Source organism: Passer domesticus, chromosome 8 (assembly GCF_036417665.1).
Source record: "Passer domesticus isolate bPasDom1 chromosome 8, bPasDom1.hap1, whole genome shotgun sequence".
NCBI classification, from domain to species: domain Eukaryota; kingdom Metazoa; phylum Chordata; class Aves; order Passeriformes; family Passeridae; genus Passer; species Passer domesticus.
This window is the reverse complement of record NC_087481.1, coordinates 55134037-55151564: the sequence shown is the minus strand read 5'-3', so window position 1 is coordinate 55151564 and position 17528 is coordinate 55134037. Positions and strand designations below refer to the sequence as shown.

At 43.8% G+C, this 17528-nt stretch overlaps 1 protein-coding gene across 1 annotated transcript; it reads left to right on the top strand.

The window, feature by feature from the left end:
* The first annotated feature begins 5522 nt into the window (after window positions 1-5522).
* On the top strand, window positions 5523-15763 carry OAT (ornithine aminotransferase). The gene is made up of 10 exons (XM_064431545.1): window positions 5523-5651; window positions 8749-8975; window positions 9449-9673; window positions 9798-9893; window positions 10468-10595; window positions 11882-12004; window positions 12654-12782; window positions 13435-13548; window positions 14325-14469; window positions 15371-15763. Exons 2-10 carry the CDS (start codon window positions 8777-8779, stop codon window positions 15529-15531), a joined length of 1320 nt encoding a protein of 439 aa, XP_064287615.1. The 5' UTR covers window positions 5523-5651; window positions 8749-8776; the 3' UTR covers window positions 15532-15763.
* Window positions 15764-17528: the final 1765 nt, after the last annotated feature.

Here is a 17528-nt window from a genome sequence, read left to right as displayed (position 1 = left end):
TTGATATTGCAAAAGGAATATCAGCTCTAAGGGTTGTTTGTGGTGCTTTATGCTGGGTAAACTAACACCCATCCAATAAAACAGCATTATTTTGAGGGGGCTGTGCTATGCTTTGCCAAACTATCTTGAAAGATATGAACTAAAAGAGAAATCTCTAAGTGGACTTGAGAGGCGGATCTGCTGTGCATGCATTACAATTTGTTGCTGCCCTGCTCTGACACACTGCACTGTGAAATATTCTAGCTGCACTGCAGGAAAGACTAAGGTTTCTTGTCCTGCAAGATATGTCTTAATGTAGTGTTCCACTGTCAGTAAACAACCAGAATAACACAACCATGGGCCATGGAAAGCCATTTTTCTGTATAAGGCACTATGGGCAATCCAATAATCCCACGCTGTGCCTAAGAGCATTGTCCAGTGCTCCTGGAGCTCTGTCAGGCTGGAGCTCTGTGCACTGTCCTGGGGAGCCTGTTCAGGGCCCAGCCACCTCTGGGGAGGAACCTTCTCCTGACACCAGAGCAAACCTCCCCTGACACAATCCCAGCTGTTCCCTCGCTCCCATCCCTGGTCACAGAGAGCAGGGATCAGTACTTCTCCTCTGCCCATCATGAGGAAGCTGTAGGATGCTATGAGGTCTCCCCTCAGTCCCTTCTTCTCCAGACTGAACAAAAAAAGTGATCTCAGCTGCCACTTGTAGGGGTTCCCCTCCAGACCCTTCACCATCTTTGTAGCTTCCTTTGGTCACCTTCCAGTAGCTTGATATCCTTCACTGTCAGCCTGGGACTGAAGGTTGAGTTCCCAGGGCAGTGTTAACTGCGAGGTTTGCCTTCAAACCTGCCTTTGGCTCAGAAAAGTGCCTATTTTTCATTTTTGCTGAGTGATAGCAGAGTTTCAACAGGAGGAGAAAGGGCGAAGCCTGTCCTTGTGGCTTTGCTACGGGTGGGAAGAGAGGTGGAACTGTCCTCGTGCCAGCTCTGCAGATGTGTGCTCGTTTTAGGTAATGATGAACTTGCACCTTGAGCCTCCTGGCTTGGGTGAACTCCACATCCAGTCTGTGCTCAGAGGTGAGGAACTGTCCCGTGCCATTGAGGAACTGAACACTGGTGCCATGGGGCAAAACTCAGCTCTTGAGGAACGCTGGATGTTTCCTGCAGCGCTCCTGAGACAGTGTTAAACTCGAGTGAGGGTCCTGCAATCCTGCCTTGGCACAGTGCTTCAGCAGCCTGTGAATCCTTGGCACACGCTGAGCTTGTGCAGCTAAACCAACACACAATTCCCTGTTATTTACCCTGCCTCTAAATAACCACAATAAGGGGGATGCAATTCCTCAGTCTCCTCACATGCCTAATTCCCAACGACTTCAATGAGCATTTCTGCCAGAGACGGGGCTGTGGAATTACTCCTAACAACTGGCATGACTTAACTTGTTCCTTCTTATAACTTTATGGTTTACTTACATGTCAAATTGTATTTTCTGGATTAGCAGAATGAATATAATAACCCTCTTTCTTCAAGTAGGTCAGAGTTTTCCTCTTTTCTGCAGGGCAAATTACTGTAAAATGTGTACATTTCATGGGTTTTCTTTTTCATATTTGGTTACTGTCATGTGTAGTCTTTTAGGTATCTACAGGTAACTAAATAGTACACATTAAGTTTCTGCTTTCCCTTTTTTATTCACATAAAATACTTCATCCAGCTGAGAGCAATTCCTCCAAGATCTACAGTAATAGCGGCTACTACGCACAATGTGAATGGTTTAAAATTCCAGCTTGATATTGTTTAAAGAAGAAAAGTGGATATTTTCTCTGTCTTGATATTAAATACCAAAAACAAAGGAGGAAAGAGAGCCATGACACTGATCCTACATAAAACTGATCAGGTTTAAATTAAACACAGCTTTAAAGGCACTTTCTCACAGGTCTTGATTAACCAGATTCCAATTTGAGAGTTATTTTATATTAATAATTTTAAAATCTCAGAAACAATTAATATCAGCTTTAAAAAATGCATTTACATATAATATCTGTGCATTCCACATTATGTCTTTATTTCTTCTTTCAGACCTTACAGAATCCAAAAGCAAGCAAGCCTTTTCTTGCTTGAGGATTACTTGTTTGTTTATTTCCTTGTTTTTGAATCATCACCTTCCAGACAGGAATCTGCTGTTTTCCTGCATGTCTGGCTTCTGAATTCACCTCTTGGGGCAATTTGCCTCCAGCCCCAGGAGGCAGAGCTGAATCGAAGATTCAGCACTTCAGTCGATCTTGGTTGCCTTTAGTTTGCATTTTTTACATTTCCAGATATGTATTTCCCTTATATGATAGGTGCTACTTAATCCTTTGGACAAGTTTTGTTCTTTCTATATTTTTCTGCTTACTGTGAAAAGAACACGGATGAATCTAAACCAATCTGGAGGTGAGCTTATGAATAAGAGCATTTAAAGGCAGGTAAAAGGCAGCTCTTGAGTTGAGTCCATGTAAGATGAAAGGGATGTAGCTCCCAGCATGTTTTTTTGTGGCTAAATAGGTAGAAGGCATCATTAGCATCACCTGAGATAACAGATCTATGTTAATGAAATGCCATGCTAATGAAATGTCAAAGTCAAAAACAATCTAACCTTAAACCAGCATTTTTTTTTACCTGGGAAAATCCCATTGATCCCATGGATTGCAAATCGTGGACTGTGTCCTATAAGGCTATTTAAGAAACAAGAGTATGCAACAAACAAAATTGTGTGGGAGGAATTTCTTCCAAATATCCAATCTAGACCTTCTCTCTGGCACTAGGAAGCCATTCCCTCATCCTGTCACTCCAGGTCCTTGTCCAAAGTCTCTCTCCATCTTTCTTGTCAGCTCCCTTCAGGTATTGGAAGGCCTCAGTTAGGCCACCCCAAAACTTCTCCAGGCTGAACAATCCCAATTCTCTCAGCCTTTCCTCAGAGCAGACCTGCTCCATCCCTCTGATCAACCTGGTGGCCTCTTCTGGACCTGTTCCAGCAGGTTCTTGTCCTTCCCATGCTGGGGACCCCAAAGCTGGATGCAGAACTCCAGGTGGGATCTCACCAGAGTGGAGTAGAGAGGCAGAATGAACTGGGACAATGTGTAATACTCAAAGCAGAGAGGTCATTGCTTATTCTCAGCCTTAAAATGTTAGGCTTTTCACAAAAATCATAACTTCAACTAGAAATAAAGGGTTTCAATAGCTCCTAGACAACAACTGCCTCTGGACTTAAGGAACTGGGCACGGTACAACTGTGTATTCATTCAGCAGTCATGACTCTGAAATGTATTTTGCAATTTAGCACCTAAGGCACAACCTTTTGGTGCTTTATGAACTCATCTTTGGCAGCAGATGCAGGGCACTGTTTGCTGGCAGAATTGGGCTAGTAGGAGACACAAACATATCAGCAAATTGAGCCTTACTCTCTGTGTGTTTATAGAGAACTCAACATCATCTGCTCTCCTCCCAGCCCTCACTGCATCAAGCTGACTGCACATTGGGAAAATTTTCTCCGAGGGCGTTGTTCTCCAAAGGCACAAGTGGTGCTGCTCCCTGACATCCAAGGTTTGAGCAATTTGGTTAGAAGATATGACAAGGTTCAGGAATATTTTTGAATTGCTTGCTTTAGTGAGGGGAAGCTATGCAAATTCTCTGTGTGTCAACTAGGATATTGTGTTTTCTTTGTGGAACAAATAAATTCTTTTCCAGCACTGATAAATTTATCAGGGTGATTTATGAACAAAGAGCAAGAGGCACTAAGTTACCACTGCTAAGTCTGAGGGGTTTTTGGTTTGCCTTTTTTTTTTTTTTTTGGGTGGTTTTTCTGTTGCTCTTCCTAATGAGGTGGATACGATAAAAAGTGAAATATTGTTTGTTTTCTTCCGTACTCTGCTCTTGTGAGATCCCACCTGGGGTGCTGGAGCAGGCCCAGAGGAAGGCACAACAGTCATTACAGGGATGGAACACCTCTCCTAGGAGTAAAGGCTCAGAGAATTTGAATTGTTCAGCCTGGAAAAGAGAAGGCTCTGGGGAGACCTCAGAGCCCCTACCAGTGCCTAGGAGCTCTAAGAGAGCTGGAGGGGTTCTTGGGACAAGGGCATGGAGAGACAGGGCACAGGGAATGGCTTTCCACTGCCAGAGGGCAGGGATGGATGGGATATTGGGAAGGAATTGTTCCCTGGGAAGGTGGGGAAGCCCTGGCACAGGGTGCCCAGAGAAGCTGTGGCTGAATCCCTGGAAGTGTCCAAGGCCATGTTGGACAAGGCTTGGAGCAACCTGGCATGGTGGAAGGTGTCCCTGCCCATGGTAGCAGATGGAACTGGATGAGTTTTAAGGTCCTTTCCAACCCAAACCAGTCTATGATTTTTTTTTTTTTTTTGCTAAAACCAGAATTTATTTATGAAACACACCTCACGGTTCCCCTTAAACACCCAGATCTTCTGGTTACAAAATGCTCTCCAAGTGTAATTCAGCCCGGGGAAAGGTCAGGGTTGCGCTGGCTCGTTCCAGCCTGTCCCTGCTCACCCGCTGGTCCCAGCTCAGAGCTCCAGCTCAGAGCACACCTCACTCCCCCACGTTCCCTCCCTCTCTCCCAAGGCAGCAGAGCCTGGAGTTCGGGGTTCCATCAATGTCCTTCCATGTGGAGAAGGGCAGGGCACGGGGACAATGGATGGACCGTGACAGACTGGGGAGGAGGTTGGTGCGTGTAGGCAAAAACACCTGGCACAGGAGCTCCATGAGCAATTCCTTAGCAACCTCAGTGAATCCCTGGCTGTTATTCCGAATTATTTTTTGATAGCCATATATTCAAAGATTGGGAAAAAGCTCATGTTCATCTCTTGGGAAGAGAAAAGTCAGAGCTGAGCACACACAGAGCACTTGTCATCACATCCCTGGGGAACCTGCAGCCACCAGCAGAGATGCCACCACCATCCCACACACTTCCCATTCCCAGGAATGTTTTCCCAATTCCTCTCAATTTTTTCGTCAGTGCTCGCCCTTTTCTACAGTGATTTCCTCGAGGGCACAAGTGCGGATGAGCGGCGACAGCGGCGGGAGGGCGCGGCGGCGGAGGGGCACCGTGTGTGGGGTTCTGTGGCTACAGAGATCGCTCCCAAGGCTAGCTCGGCAGAGCGGAGACAAATCCTCAGCCTGAGGGCCGGGGTGAGGGAAACGGGAAGGCGGTGAGGGAAGAGGGAACGGAGCCCCCGCTCTGAGGGCCGCGGTGCCGGTGTGAGGGACGGAGGAATGAGGTGAGGAAAGGGGGAACGGAGCCCTCGCTCTGAGGCCGCGGTGCCGGTGTGAGGGATGGAGGAATGAGGTGAGGGAAGGGAGAACGGAGCCCTCGCTCTGAGGGCCGGGGACACCGCCCCTGAGGGCCGGGGATGGGCGTGGCCCTGGTTCGCGCTCGCCCACCAATGGGGAGCCCCTGCGCCAAGGGGAGGTGCCGCAGCGCGGGGGCGGTGGCTGCCAATCAGCCGTGATAGCCAATAGGCGAGCGCAATTTCAATGACGTTGCGGGGAGGGGCGGGGCGAGGCGCGGTGACAGTGGCCCGCGGCCGCACCCGCCTCTTATCCGCGGGCCCGGGCACCGGCAGCACCTCCGGCACCGGCAGCACCTCCGGCACCTCCGGCACCTCCAGCAGCACCAGGTACGGCCCGTCCGGCCCTCGGGGGCCGTCTCTGCCTCTCTCCGGCCACCGTGGCCCGGTTCTGTCCCGCCGCAGCCGGCCCCGTCGGCAAGGCCCCGGGAGCGCTGTCACTGCGCGGGGAGCGGGGGAGGTGACAGTCCGCTTCCTCCTCTGTGCCTGTGGCAGCCCCGCTCCGCGATGCCACATCCCTGCCTCTGCACTGTCTTGGACCGTGGCCTTGGCGGGGAGATGGCCAGCGAGATCTGGTATTTCACCGCTGGGTTTATTCCTTTTTTTTTTTTTTTTTTTTTTTTAATTTTTTTTTAAATTTATTTTATTTTATTCGGTTTGCTGGAGAAAAGAAGGCCCAGAGGGGACTTTATCCTTTCTATAACTCCCTGACCTGACAGGAGACTGCAGCCAGGCAGGGACTGGGCTCTTCTTCCAGGTGACAGGATGAGAGGAAACAGGCCAGAGGAGGTTCAGGTTGGACATCAGGAGGAAATCCTTCCTTGAAAGGGTGATTTGACATTGGAAGGGGCTGTCCAGAGAGATGGTGGAGTCCCCATCCCTGGAGGTGTCCAAGGAAGGGCTGGATGTGGCACTCAGTGCTCTGGGATGGGGACAAGGCACTGGACACAGCTGGGACTCGGTGATCTCAGAGGTCTTTTGCAGCCTCAGTGATTGTGCAGTTCTTGTCTGCCAGCCTGGCTGTTCTGTCAGCTGTTCCTGACAGCACCAAGCCCTTGTGGTGCTGGTGTGCACAGGTAGCTTGGCACGTGCACACTGATGTCCCCCCTGCTTGTCCCCTGGAGTGTTCACCCTTTGACTCAGCTGGTGCAGGCTGCAGTGTGGCACTGATTGCTCTCTGCTCTATCAAATGAACCTGAGTGTTTTCATGTGTTTGACAACACCCCCATTTACCTTGGGGTGTTTTTCAGTGTCAGGTTCATACAACCATTCAATTCACCTGTGCAGTCTGCAGGATCCTGTCTGGATAATCTTGCTCAATAGCTGAGCAAAGCTGGTCAAGTGTGTTACAGCTGTGTTTTCAGTGGTTTTCTGTTCTGATGCAAGACCTCTTCCAGTTGCTGTAATTTCCTGGCTTCTGATTCCTGTACTGTCTGCTCCAGTGCATGATCATACTTCTCACACTTGGTAATGAGTTTGATTTTATTTCATTTTGTTTGCTTGGGTTTTTCACCTTATTATGCCCCTCCTCTTTCCTGAAATTTCCAATCACCTTGTCTTGCTCATCATCAACCCCAAATTTTCCCCCTCCTTTTAACTGCAGATTCATCTGTAATTCTCAGCTTTACTCAGCTCTTCTCCATGCAATCTTCCACACCTGGAAGTGTGTGGGGCAATTCCCTTCATGGAGGAAAAAGATCTTTAGAAAAAATCTGATGAATGTTTTCCAATATGCAAGAAGTAAAGCAAGAACCTCAAACTGGGGATCTGTGATCCTTCATGCAGAGAGCTACCTCTGATACAGGGCAGATAAGAGTTTAACTTCTTTGTACTTTTCATTTCAGGAATGTCTGGAAAATCTCCAAAATCTAGCAGCTTGTGATAGGATTAGCTGCTCTGCTGTGGAGGTGTGCCAGGGGCCAGGATGTCACAGACCAATTACATTTTAGGGGTTGAGCAGGTTGGAATTTTGAGTCATCAAATTTTTTCTTGCACAGAGAAGTATTTGTCTTTTTTGCTTGCGAAATCCTTGAAAAATAATCTTGAAAAGTATTAACACAAAGGGCTAATCTTTAACAGCTGGAAACATGCCCAGTTGTGCAGCATGCATCTCTTGCTGGAATGGAGAATACTGACTCTTCCTAAACATTGGATTTTGGTAGATGGAGAAAAGTCTCTTGGCTTTGGTTAGAAGTGAGGAGCAGAAGTGTCATACCTGAGGAGTCTGCTGAAAGAAATGCCTCTCTGTTCAAGGCAACACATCCAGGGTGTGGATTTTTTCCAAAATACATTAGGGATAAATCCATGACTTACTACTTCTGTCTTCTGCAAGCAGCCTGAAATAGCAGCACCCTTGTGTAAGCCATCCTTGCATGCTGCTGTTGGTTTTTAGGGTAGGTTTTGCAGTCTGCTTCTGTAGGGACTTCTGTGTCCAGGCTGCTCAGCTCTTCACTCTGCTGTGGAGTGTGTTACAGGGAGGCTGCATTTGATAAGCAGAGATCTTGCTGTGATCTGTGATCCTGCTCTGGGGATTAAACCTTTTGCCAGTTTGTAAGTGTGATGTTCTGTGAGACCAGAAACCTGAGCTTTGGGAACTCTTGGCTCTCTGCTGTTCCCTGCTGTGGGAAGAGCTTCCTCAAACAGCTTTTCAAGTGCCAGCTCATGTCCTCTTCTCTGGGAAGTATCTTTATATGCACTGAGGTGCAGGCACAGAGAAGAAATCAAATAAATCAATTTTCCTCATGCAGTCCTATCCTCAGGGTATCCCTAAATGGTGGAACTACAAGGTTATGTATTCAGGGGAAATGGCTGGGAAAGTAGAATGCTCTAATGGTCATTAATATCTGACATATTCTTACTTTCTGTCTACTTTTTGATCATAGAATCCCAGAATGGTTTGGCTTAGAAGGGACCTTAAAGCTCATCCAGTGCCACTCTGACTACCATGGGCAGGGACACCTTCCACTGTCCCCATCCAACCTGGCCTCGGACATTTCCAGGGATAGCCAATATCATGGAAATTTGTGACATGATTTGTCTGATGACAGTCTGATAGAAAATGGGCATTTCAATAGAACAAGAAATTTAATGAACTTAGCTTTCTTACTGTAGTTTATATTAGTAAATCAGAATTTAAGGCGCAGTGAAAAAGGAACACTTACAGGAAAAATGATGTCACTAGCTCATAGACTTGCTGAGTCAGAGGTTAGTTTTCCTTCTGTTTCTGTAAGTGTAGAGAATAGAAAAAATGACTTGTTTGATGTTAATCCCACGTTAATTTATACTTCATATAAGCTTTCTTGGCTGAATTGCAAAATAGTTGAGGAACCTGTAATCCTGGCAGTAAAACCACTTCAATCGTGTCAGACATTTCTTCTGAAGAGTTCTTAGTGCTAATTATTAACTTTCTTTATTCTTTCCCCTCCAGATCTGCATCAGAACTCCTGAGGTCCATCATGCTTTCCAAGCTGACCCGCTCCCAGCACCTCGCTGTTCTCTGCCGAGGTCTCCATTCCTCACTGAGCTCTGCCACCTCAGTTGCTCCCAAAAAAACCATCCAGAGGCCTCTCTCCTCGGATTTAATCTTTGAACGTGAGGCCAAATATGGTGCTCACAACTATCACCCACTGCCTGTTGCTCTGGAAAGAGGAAAAGGTATTTTATTTTGGTTTTTCCTGGAGGCTGTAGGTGTTGTGTGTCTGTGGAGGCAGACATGACTTTGACCTGACTGATTTCTGAATCTTTGTTGGTTTTTTTTTTGGGTGGGATTGAGATAGTTTATGAAATTAAGTCAGCAAATTGTGGGTTAGAGAGCTGGATCATTATGCCTAAGGGCACATGAAAAAATTATGATGTCTCTAAAATGAGTTAAAGGGTTGAAAATTTCCAGAATAACCCAGCAAGAAATTTTTTAAGCAACTTAATTTCTTCTGCTACCTTGTGTGGAGAGGTTTAATGTTAATGTGAGAAGGAAAAGGTGCATTGGAACCCTATCTAAGTCCTTGTGGGCTGTTCATATATTATCACTTAATTTAAATTTACTCTGCTCTTTAATTATGTATGAGGAGCCTTTTTTGGTCTTGTGTCTTCTTTTATTTTGTGTGCTGACCACAGGTTTATTTTCCCAGGTGTTTACGTGTGGGATGTTGAAGGGAGGAAGTATTTTGACTTTCTGAGTGCTTACAGTGCAGTCAACCAAGGCCACTGTCACCCAAAGATTGTGGATGCTCTGAAATCCCAGTCTGAAAAACTGACCCTGACATCCAGAGCATTCTACAACGATGTCCTTGGGGAATATGAGGAGATGGTCACCAAAATGTTCAATTACAACAAGGTTCTTCCAATGAACACAGGTAAAGAAATGTTTTGTTTCCATTTTAGTTCCTGTCTCTGGTTCAATGGTTGTGTAACATTCTCTGCTGGACTGATGGCCTGTTTCATGTGCAAGAGTGATAATGGTGCTGCTTTTTGTTTTAGGAGTGGAAGCTGGAGAAACTGCCTGTAAACTGGCTCGGAAATGGGCCTACACTGTGAAAGGAATTCCAAAATACAAAGCTAAAATCATTTTTGCAGGTATGTGAAGTGTGTGTTATGAGCTGAGGACTTGAGGATCTGGACACTGGGTTACTGGGAGGCAGCCTGAGGTCACAGGGAAAGAAAGAACATCCAGTCCTCCATGCTCTTTTAATCTCTTAAAGTGCAGTACTCTTTATTCCCGAGTTGTTGTTCCCACATAACTTTTTTGTGGATTAATTCCTCAGATTGGTGCCACACCTCTCACAGATTGCACAATAGGGTTAAGGTGACCTCTTGGCTTCACCTGCAGGGCTTTTGTCCTGCATTCTCCAGGTCTTCCAGAAATTGGCATTATCAGAGTTATTTTCAATTTTCCAGACTACTAACAAAACTTAAGGAAATTCTTTTGTATAGTTGTCAGGTCTTAAAGTATCATTTTCTTTTGGTTTTTGATAATACAGCAACAGAGTGTATTTATGGCATCAATGCAAAATGCTAACAATTAGGAGGGGGATGCTAATCTCTTATTATATAACACTTAAAATGCATGTGGAAAGCGTGATGTCCTTCAAAATGTTCTGGCTCTTGGTCAGTTTTGTAACAATTTCCCCTTTTTTTTTTTTTTGTCCAGCTGGCAACTTCTGGGGCAGGACAATGTCTGCCATCTCCAGTTCTACTGACCCATCCAGCTATGATGGCTTTGGACCCTTCATGCCAGGATTTGAACTGATTCCATACAATGATCTACCAGCTCTTGAGGTATTTGACAATTTTTTGTTCTTTTACATGGAATCATTTTGCAATGTCTCTTTGGTAAATAGCAAGGAAAATCAGAAGTTTATACTTTGAAACATGTGCCTTGACATTAAGATATCTGTAAGTAGATGTATATAAGGAATGTGTTTGTTATAATTATGGTTAGGAAATGTGGATAAATTCTGCTTTGGTTTTGGTTTCAGTCATGCTTTAGGATGTGAAAGAAAAACTACATGATCTGTTTAATTTCCCAGCCACTTGGAAACGTCCCTGCCCATGGCAAGAAGTGGGATGGGATGAGCCTTAAGGTCTCTTCCCACCCAAACCATCCTGTGATTCTATGACTAGAATTCACTGCAGTTGCAAATATTTATTTCCAATTTTATAGCATCCTTAAAACCATGCTAGGCTGCTGTTTCACTTTCACAAGCTGCTGAAATGCCCATGATTTCCAGTATTTCCCTGTGTTTTCTGAGGTTAATCCTGTCAAGCAGCTGGGGAGGGGTGACCTTGATTAGGTACCATTTCTGTGAGTGAAAACCTCTGTACCTGTTGGGTCTGCTTCCTACCAGTGAGGGGGCTTTGGAGATTGAGGGATTATGGGACAGGGCTGCTTTTCTCCTTGGACTTGGGTTAGGGGACACAAAGATCTCTCAGTGGGCTACAGCTGCAGTGTGGAAAGGCTTGTGCAGCTCTGAACCTTCCATCAGGCTGCCCACGGGGAAAGGCCTGCAAGTATTTAATGCCTTCATTAGAGCTGAATTCATGCTGCTCATGGGGCAAAGCTGAGAAAAGCTGTACTAAATTCATGCTGGGAATCATTAGATCTCTTGTGCCTTGTGGACTTGTAAACCTTTTTGAACTTGAATAGTGCAGAATGTACTGGTGGACTTTGCTTTAAGGTAAAATTGTCTGGAGGGGCTCAATTCTTTTTTTTTGTTAAGGGAAGAGTTGAGCAATTGTTTGTATTGTATGGGGTAATATGAAACTGAAGGTATTTCTGAGGTGATTTATGAACTGATCTGATAGACTGCTTGTCTGGGTTTGCAGTTTGCAAGTTTTGTACTTCCCAAGGCAGCACAGCAGCTGATTTCACACTGCCAGCAGTGACACAGCACTGGAACTGAAATGGCACTGAGAGAGCTGCCTGGCAGGAATGCTGCTCTCATCCTTGGAGGAGGAACATCAGGGCTAGAATCAGGTTCTGCTACATGTATTTTCTGTACTTGACCTGAGTAAAAGCTTTTTCTTTTTGTCTCTCCTCTCCATCCCTGTGCCCAATGCTGCAGCGGGCCCTTCAAGACCCCAACGTGGCAGCTTTCATGGTGGAGCCCATTCAAGGGGAAGCAGGTGTGATTGTTCCTGACAAAGGCTATCTCACAGGAGTGAGGGACCTCTGCACAAAGCACAATGTGAGAATTCACTGTAACATCAGCCATTAAACACTCAACACTACACACTGTGTTTACTGTAAGGTCACCCTACTATGCAAGGTGTACAACTTTATTGCAATTTAATAATTTCCTTTTCTTTCAGTGGAATAATGCAGGGATACCTCTTGTGTTTCCTGGTAATATCTCACTAAAAAGTACTTCTTAGCAGTGCACATTTTTCACTATTTCTTACTACTGTCACTGATTTAAGTTTCTAATGAATATTCTTCAACTGGATTTATTTTAGATTAATTTAACTTGTAATTTCTTTTCCACATTATAATTTTCCAATTACCATGGCTATCCAAGACCTTTGTTGCTGATGTGCATAACTGCTACTAAAAATTGGTAACAATAATGGGACACAGAATGAAACACTGAGGAAAATGGTTATCAGTGATCTCTGATTTAAAAATCAGTGGTCTCTCTGTTCCAATAGAATTCAGATTCCTAATTTGTAAGTGCTACTCATAATTATTTTTGTATCTTCAAAGAAAGACATTGACATATTATTAATAAAGTTGTCTTCGTTATTGCTGTGATACCTCAAAGAATTGTATTAGAATTGGGTTAGGAATGACAGCAAAAGTAATTCCCTGTTGTGTTTGGATTTTTATTCTCTTTAAAGGTTCTGTTCATTGCTGATGAAATACAGACTGGTTTAGCCAGAACAGGGAAAATGCTGGCTGTTGACCATGAAAATGTGAGACCTGATATAATTCTTCTTGGGAAGGCCCTTTCTGGTGGCTTATACCCTGTGAGTACTAAAGAAATGCCAACAATTTAAAGTAACATAAAATTACTCAAACATTCGTTGAATAATCTTTTTTTTCCCTTAGTCATCAACACTGAAAATCTGCCAGTTGGAAGAACAGTAAATCTGATGTTTGTTGTACTTGGAAATTGTTGTTTGCAAGGCTAACTGTGATTTATGACCAGACAGTCCAACTTGAGAGAGACATAATAAAATAATGGAATACCAAATACTACCTTAATAGCTGAACAACTGGCATTATTTCATTTGTCTGGCATGCCTGCATGGCTGATTTTATCCTCTTGGAGTGACTTAAATTCCTGCTGATTAGGCTGGAAATTACAATGCCTTGAACTATTTTGGCCAACTGACAGGATTTCTGAGTTGTCAAACCAAGTATTGAAGCTTAAACTCTTGAAATAATATTCAGTTTGGAGAAATTCCCTCAGCTGTGATTGAAAGTTGTGTTACCACTATAGCTAAGTGTATTTAAGGGATTAATTATGGGATTGTCAGATCTGCTGTACTGCTGGGAATGTAAATGTAATTTATCACCACAGGCTGAACATTTCCTGAGCTCTGAGGGAAGGTTTGCTTTAGATATGTTGAAGTTTCCTGCTGTGAGTATGTGAATTTGCTGTCCTTCCCATTTTAGGTCTCGGCAGTGCTGTGTGATGATGAAGTGATGCTGACCATTAAACCTGGTGAACATGGATCCACATATGGAGGAAATCCATTAGCTTGCCGTGTGGCAATAGCAGCACTCGAGGTTTGTGTGTGGGGCTAGAGATCTGGACTCCAAATTAAAAAGGGTCTCATGATCTTTGGTTAAACAAATGGTATTATTTTTCATGCTATGAGTAGAAATCTAGCTTTAAATAAGTATGGAAAATTGGTAGTGGTTATCTGTAGGTCATAAAACAAATTTTAAAGTTTTTATTGGAAATGTGGCACATTTCCTGTGTTCTTATGATCTTAATGTCTTAAATGTCAAAATAAGATTAATCTAGAGGAAGTTTCAAGGCAACTATGTAAATTTGACCAAATACCTTAATTAATTTCACGAAGACATTTTGAAATTGGCTTATTTTACTATATCAGCAGAAACTGCTGCTCTGTGAGCTTGAGAACAGGTATGGATCTCAAACAGAAACTACAGTGTCCTGTCCAGAAGGTGCAATTCAATTATTTTGTGGTTGCTTAATTGACTGCATTGATGCAGGTCACACAGAAAAACTCATCACTACCCAGCACTCAGACTTGGGCAGATTCAGAGCCTTCAGAGGTTTACTGTGTACTTGCAAATAACAGCAAACAAAGAGCAGTTTATTTAGAATAAAATTTCAAAGACCTTATTGTTTCTTGTAGACATGAATGAGTAAAGGCTCAATACCAACCTGCTGGGACTTGCAGCCTGTGCAGGGACACTGTGGCTGCAACAGCTTTTGTGAATCAGCAGGTTCAGTGTCATTATCCATCCTTCCCCATGGGAAACAAAACAAATGCAGTGCCCTTCAGCTGATTGTAGATCTGGCTTCTCTTTAGGTAATTGAAGAAGAAAATCTGGCAAAAAATGCAGAAATAATGGGAAATCTGCTAAGAAGTGAGCTCATGAAGACTCCATCTAATATTGTAACTGCTGTAAGAGGAAAAGGACTCTTAAATGCAATCGTAATTCGGGAAACCAAAGGTGAGGAAATAAAATCAACTGCACAAACACAGCATGGAGAAGTATTTTTCAGCTTAAACTGTAGGTAGGGGGTGGCATGTAGACATGATGTTTGTGTTCAGAAACATGGCTATAGTACTGTAGTATCACTGAAAATTTATTTAAGTTACTGTGTGCTGTTAAAAATAGGTTTTTTAACTAAAAAAAGCCGCACAATTGTTTTTAAATTATTTGAACTCTTATGATCTCATAATGTTCAAATCTCTTGGTGAATCTGTCTCCCAACAAATACTTTTGTCTCTCCTCTTTGGAAAAAAACTGTCTACAGCTGGAACACCAGTTCCTGCTAGATTCCCAGTTCCTCCCAGGGGAGCATGGTCTGGGATTAGTTGTTTTCAGAAGAGTTAGAAGAGTACAATGAATACAGGAGGGTACAAAGAAGAAAAAAGTTAATGATGGAGACCGTTCCCAGGGAATAACACCTTGAATTATATCAGAAATCTGAATACCAAGGTACTTGATCAAGGGATAAAGTGCTGCAGGAAGGTGGTGTCATTTTCCACAATGATGCACTGAAACCCAGGTTACACAAACATAATCTTGTCTGAAATCCCGTCCACGTGTTCCCTTACCTCCTCCTCATATGCTTCCCCTTTTAAAATGTATTTTAAAGTCTAACTGAGTGCCAGACGAGCACTGAGCTGTGGAGGAGCAGAACTCTGTGTGCTGAGGCAAAGGACAGCTCTGGAGCAGTGTCACTGTGCAGATTCCAGAGTGACCTCTCCTTTGTCAACACCTCGCACCGCCCCTCTGCCAGCTGTCACACCTGTGCTGCAGGTGTGACACCTCCTGTGCTGTGCTGGGAACGCCCTCAATGTCCTGTTGATGTTCTCCTTCTCTCTCTCCCTCCCTCCCGTTGCAGACTACGATGCCTGGAAGGTGTGTCTGCGGCTCCGCGACAACGGGCTCCTGGCCAAGCCCACGCACGGCGACATCATCCGCCTGGCCCCGCCCCTCGTCATCAAGGAGGATGAGATCCGAGAGTGCATCGAAATCATCCACAAGACCATCCTGTCTTTCTGAAAGCACGGCTCTTACAGCCTGGCTGCTGACTGGTCCAAGGGGGTGTGCTGAAATGTGTGTGATGAAGGCCTGCTCTTGAAGCAAGCATCTCTCATTCCTTTTATCTAAGAGGACTTGACTATGAAAACATAGCTGTGTCTTTAAATTATAATGGCTCTGTAGAAAATACAGAATGATTTTAAAGACTTTCCAGTCTTGAAATACTTGGAAATAAAGTTCTGTATGTACTGAACGGCTAAGTTGGAATATTTGAGGGGAAATACTTATAGAAATTTGCTTAATTGTTATAAGTCTTGCCCAAAGTTTAAAGTGTGATTTATATATATTTTTGAGATTGCCTTGCACTCTCATATCACTCTCCAAAACATGGCATTTGGCTGGTTTTGCCTCTCAGCAAGATGTCTGTAGGATGGAAGCACTTATCATTGTGGGTGAATTTCTGTTTTTCATGTGAAGCTTGGAAAAAATTCTAATGCTGAAGGGTTTGACAAACTGGGTGTTATGCTGGTGGACTTGAGAAGCATCGAGCTGTGTTCTGTGTGTACAATATTTTGATTGTATGACAAGAGATGCTGTTTTCAAGCCTGGTTTCAGTGTTTGGCTTTGCAATCTTGTAAAATAAATCTGAACATTTAGATCTGTTTTTACTGTTACACAACTTTTTATCATCTGGATGTTTATATTAAAACACATTTTGCATTAAAAAAATACATTGATATGCTATGAAAATACTCTGAGTCTTCAAAAAGAGCAAACCTCATAAAAACTTGGGAGTTTTAAATTTTTCTTAGCCGGTTTTAGCTGAACTAAACCCTGATTAACCAAGCAGTGCACAATGTCCCCTTTGCTGAGCATAGGGGTTAAATACAGCCACATGCTCATACTGTGAAGGGGCAAATAATCCTTTGGGATTTGGAAAGCTCCTTAGTTCATGGCAGTGACCCAGTGGGGTGACAGAACATTTTCCCTTCCTTGCCCTGGGTGATGTGTGGATGAAGTAAGACTGAGTTTGATGTTTCTGAAAGCTTGGCTTATGGGCAAGGAGGGAAATACCCAAGAGAAACCATGAGGCAAACAGCACTTGCTGGAGACCTTTCAGAGCCCCAACAGGTAAAGCTCCAAAACCCTTGGCAGCACAAAAGTTGACTTTTTTTAGAGTTACAAGGCTGGCAAGGATGAAGGACATGCTCAGGTCTGCCACTGTTTACCTAACTGCCAAAAGGGGCTGTAGGGCAGAAGGTTCCAGTCTGTTTTGGTGCTTCCCTGTCCTCATTCTCAGCAATATTCTGCCACATGTGTTTCATGCTGCCACTGTGCCCCTCAGGCCACAGAGCATTATATTTTCTTTCTGTACCACAGCCATCCACCTACCTAAAATTTGTGGTTGTTCTTGTTTTGGTTCTTACCCCTTTTCTGGTTAAAATTCATTTTTTTTTTCCTCAAGAAGTGCCAATTTCTACAGCCCTTGTTGTTCTGCAATTCCCTACTCCCCCATTCTCTCACTAAAGCTGGGAAGAGCCAGTCAGCTTCACGTGATTTGGGTGCTGTCCTGTAGTTCATGCCCAGAATTGTGGAGGATTTTTTTTGTTGAAGCTGTTTTGAAGAACAGCTTTGAAGCTGTTCCCCCTTAGTTTTTTATTTGTGCAATAAACAAGAATTGTATGTAAAACTCTGTGACATGCTTTACTCATTTGTACTCTGAGAATATTTCTCTGCCTGCTGATGATCAATTTGAGCTCAGATTTTATCCAATTTACCCATTTTCTGATTGCAGTTTTAATAGGCCAAGACTTTTGAGAACTTGAGAATTTTTTTTTTAGCACACAATTGTTGAATCTCTGAGCTTTTATCTTTTAGTTGCTTCATGAGTACAATTTTTTTGCAACTTTATGAAAATCAGAGTACGTGTAGCCTTTCCCAAGACAAGTCATCCTAAATTGCCCTTGTTTAATGATCGGGTAATTGAGTTTTCTGTTTTAACCTGAAAGCTCTTTGGC